The sequence below is a fragment of the Seriola lalandi genome, unplaced genomic scaffold (genome assembly GCF_002814215.2).
Source record: "Seriola lalandi dorsalis isolate HSWRI2012SDOR001 ecotype SW California unplaced genomic scaffold, Sedor1 jcf7180002049970, whole genome shotgun sequence".
Classification (NCBI taxonomy): domain Eukaryota; kingdom Metazoa; phylum Chordata; class Actinopteri; order Carangiformes; family Carangidae; genus Seriola; species Seriola lalandi.
Window position 1 is genome coordinate 3246 of NW_019520523.1, and position 3972 is coordinate 7217.

Consider the following 3972-nt stretch of genomic DNA (forward strand, 5'->3'; position numbering starts at 1 on the left):
ACAGATCTTCCTCCACAGCTCTGAAGCAGCTCCTGGATGTCTCTGCTCTTTCTTATAAAGTCAACAACAGCTGGAGCTGCAGGATCTGACTCCACAGTGAACAGAATCATGGTGAAGTCATTGACTGGAGAGCTGAATGAGTTCTGGATGGTCTCTAACTCTTTCTTGTCGTCATCAGTGAGGGGACCCACAGGTAGGACCTGGATGAAGGCATGGACACCCTCAGGATCACAGAGGGAGATACACCTGAATGATTCCTCCATCACTTCCTCCTGAGGTTTTCCATACAAGGCAGGAAGCTCCACCAGGGAAACCTGACGTCCTCTCACCTCTCCCTGATGTTTAACACACTCTGATGAGTTGGAGACTGAATGAAGCTCTGTCTGACCTAAAATGGCCTTTGCTGCTGAAGTCTTCCCTGCTCCTCTCCTCCCACACAGAACCAGGTTTAAAGCTGGTTTCATGTGTTCAGACTTTAGTGTCATGGTTAAACCTGGATCCTCATCCTCAAACACATCACAGCTCAAATGATCTCCATTGTTTTCCTTTGCAGTTTGACCCAAGCGTGTTAACAGCTCTGAAAGTTCAAGGTTCTTCTGCCACAAGTATCTGTACCTACACCTTCTGATCATGTCTTTTAACGGTGGATGCTGCCTGTAATTCTCCATGAAGCCTGGCTGCTCCTCTCTGGGTGTTGATATCAGAACCAGTGAATGATCAAATGATTGATCACTGAAGAGTTTCAGGACTCTGCAGAGCTTCAGTTTGTGTTCCTCAGTGAAGTCTTCAGGCTGCAGAACCAGCAGGAACACATGAGGTCCAGGATCAGAGAGACTCACAACACTTTTCATATGTTTTGTCAGTTTGTGTTCAGAGATGTTGTAATGCAGCAGATCTGGGGTGTTGATGAGAACTATTTGTTTCTCCTTTAGCTGTCCTCTGACTCTCTGACAGCAGTCTGGTTCTTCTTTAGTGTTGAACACAGTCTTTCCCAGTATGAAGTTCACCACTGAACTCCTCTCAGACCAGCTGTTCCCCAGCAGAACAACCCTCAGCTCAGACACTGAAATGAAAAACACTGAATTATACAAGACAACCATGTGTAAACTTGATCGAGTATCAGTAACTGAAGCGATCAACCAGGGAGAGAATCACAGCGGTTTAAAGTTAGATTTTGAAAAATCCTTTCAGCATTTAGGAAAGTGTATTTCTATTATTCTATTAAACACCGTCACAGTTATTAAACACCAGAATATTTCTGACTCAGATTAGTGACTTACTGTAAGGTGGCAGGAACTCAAAGCTTTCATTACGCTTCAGATGGAGCAAATAATCTGTATTAAACACAGACATTAAAAATTAGTTTATTTATTCATTCCGTTGCATTCTGTAATCACACCTTTTGATGACACGCAATGGTGGTATCAATATTATGTCCCAGTCAGTTAACACATGCTTTCCTTCCAACTTTCCATTTAATGTAAATGAAATATTTTTTAGCACATTTCCATATAACATTAAAAAAGGCTAATAAAAAACATGAAAACAAAACCTCCAACTTCTTGTGGACAGTGTTGGGAGGGTCACTTATAAAATGTATTTCACTAAAGATTAAAGAAAACACCCATAAATATGATAAAGTATTCTGTTCAATTACTCAAGTGAGTAACGTTTTTTATCACCAGGAAAGGCAGTTTTTACCTTCTGTTTTCTCACAGCATGAAATCGGTAAAAAGATAAAAATAATTAATACATTTTCTGAGATATTTCCTGTTGCAATAATGTGGCGCTAAAGCATAACTGAATGTTGGCATGTAGACTCATTAAACATACACAGTTTAGGGCAGTTTGGCTAACGTGTGCTTGAGTGATATCAACTTCCTTTTTCATGGCAAAACATCAAACTTCACTGCGCTGCCACCTGCAGGCTATTCAACTAAAAACCCAAAAGCTCTGCAATTTAGCATCACAGAGGTTTTAAGATTAGACTGACCAAATAACCCTAACACCGGTCAGTGGTGGCCCTAATAATGTAAACCTGCAGCGCTGTATGGAGCAGGGAAGCTAGCCGACACACCAAAAGGTTGTAGTTCTGAACAGGTTGTTTAAAAGTTCAGACATTTATGTGGTTATATACCTTATTAGATAAAAATGACTGGCAGAATGTATAGTATATAGTGGTTTCCCCTTGGTAGTTTGTTTGTTAGCTAGTCATGATGCTAACAGAATGCTATCAGCCTGATCTGCAGTAGCCAATTGGTTAGCAGTTTGGCTAAGAAGGTAGCTCGCTAGGTAGGAAATGTGACCAGTTCAACAAAACTACTTTTAAATTAAAATGATTTAAAACAGTAATCCCTTCATGCAATTATTTATTTTAAGAGTATAACTGTGTTCTGATTACCACCTGTTTAAACTGACTAACTAAATACAGTTACTTACATTTTGTAACACAAACAGAAATCCTTCTCTGCAACTGTGCTATTTGAATAGAAATATTTTTGAATATTTGAATATAAAATTTGATAGAAAGTCTGACTGGACTCACCAGAAGCTGCAGCCATACTGTCACTCTGCTGGAAACCCACGACAGATAATCACCTGGATTATTCTGTATGCAGAGACCACTGAGGTTAGTGTTATTCACAAAGCTGTTATTCAGATGTACATGTCATTTAACCTGCATGTCAGGTTTGCTTATTCTACTCACATCCTACAAATATTTCAACATTAAAAAAAAAGCTAAATCTGTTTGTGCAAATTCTCATTCGTCCAGGTCATTGTTATCTCTTTCTCAGATTAAATCGAAGGCAACTGGACTTGTATTTGTCTGTGGAAATCTGTTGAATGGAGGAAGCATCCTTCGCTAAATTTCCATAATCTAGAAAATCACTGTGAAACAAACAGGAACAGTTTTATTACATGTACGCCTTTATCTTGGACTCTGTACTCTGTAATAAGGAGTGGTTTATATGCTGAGCAATAAAGTGATAGAGGCATGAATAGATCAGATCAGATCTCCAATCACCAATAAAGACTATAAAAATCGCCATTTTAAAACCACATTTCTATCCTGATGAACAAATCTGTGCACCTTAGACAAAAACATCTCTTCTGTATCTTCATAAACACTTGAATATACCTACCTGATCTTGTTGCTGTTGCCATGACCTCTAGGTCAGTTTCAGTGTCTTTTACAGCAGATTGTTTCCAGTTGTTGGGAGTTGTCATCTGTGTCAATCATATAAAGTTATATAATTAAATGAACACACAAACAAGTAGTTATCTTCACAGAACTGAACATTTCTGCTTCTATTATCCTGTGTATATTTTTATTTGTTCTCATGTCTTTTGAAGCCACTCACCTGGATTTGTTACTGCGTCAGTTCACCTTCTTGCTCCTGAAGGAAAGTACAGACTCCACACCGACAACTGACTCACTGAGAGCTGAGCCACAGCAGCCACTGGTCAGAAGGTGAGTCACGACAAGGATCAAAGATGAAAATACTGAGACTTTGATCCTGAGATACATGAACTCCTTTCAAAATGGCTGTCACTAAAAAGCATGCAAGTGCATTATGGGTGAAATTCTTGGATTCGAAACGTGTTCTTTATGATACGATTTTTTTTTTTTAAAAACTCTTTTTACTTTTATTTGTGTAAATTAAATTATGTCGGTGTTGCATTGCAGTCATTTATGTGTTCGTATTATCTTTGGATTGTGAAACCATTTGGTTTGCTGTTCTTATAAACTTATAACAAGAAACATTTGACGAGACTGAAGAACACAAATGATCCTAAAAAAAGAAATTGAACAGAAGTGTGGCCTTCCGTGACCTCCTCCTGGATTCGTTAACAGTTTTTAACCAAAAATAAATAAATAAATACAGTACGTTTCAGCCCATTTAGAAATTTAGTGGCGAGTTCAGGAGTTTTTAGAACCAACCATGTTTTTCTGAGTAGGTACCATGACAT

At 38.5% G+C, this 3972-nt stretch overlaps 1 protein-coding gene across 1 annotated transcript; it reads right to left on the reverse strand.

Moving 5' to 3' along the window:
• Nucleotides 1–2: 2 nt before the first annotated feature.
• On the reverse strand, nucleotides 3–3445 carry LOC111649118 (GTPase IMAP family member 8-like; the record flags this gene model as incomplete). Its single annotated transcript, XM_023398882.2, has 5 exons — nucleotides 3363–3445; nucleotides 3144–3228; nucleotides 2546–2608; nucleotides 1281–1334; nucleotides 3–1063 (listed from the first exon to the last, which is right to left on the reverse strand). Coding segments are annotated over exons 3-5 (1131 nt in total), but the record flags the coding sequence as incomplete, so codon positions are not given.
• Between the last annotated feature and the right edge of the window lie 527 nt (nucleotides 3446–3972).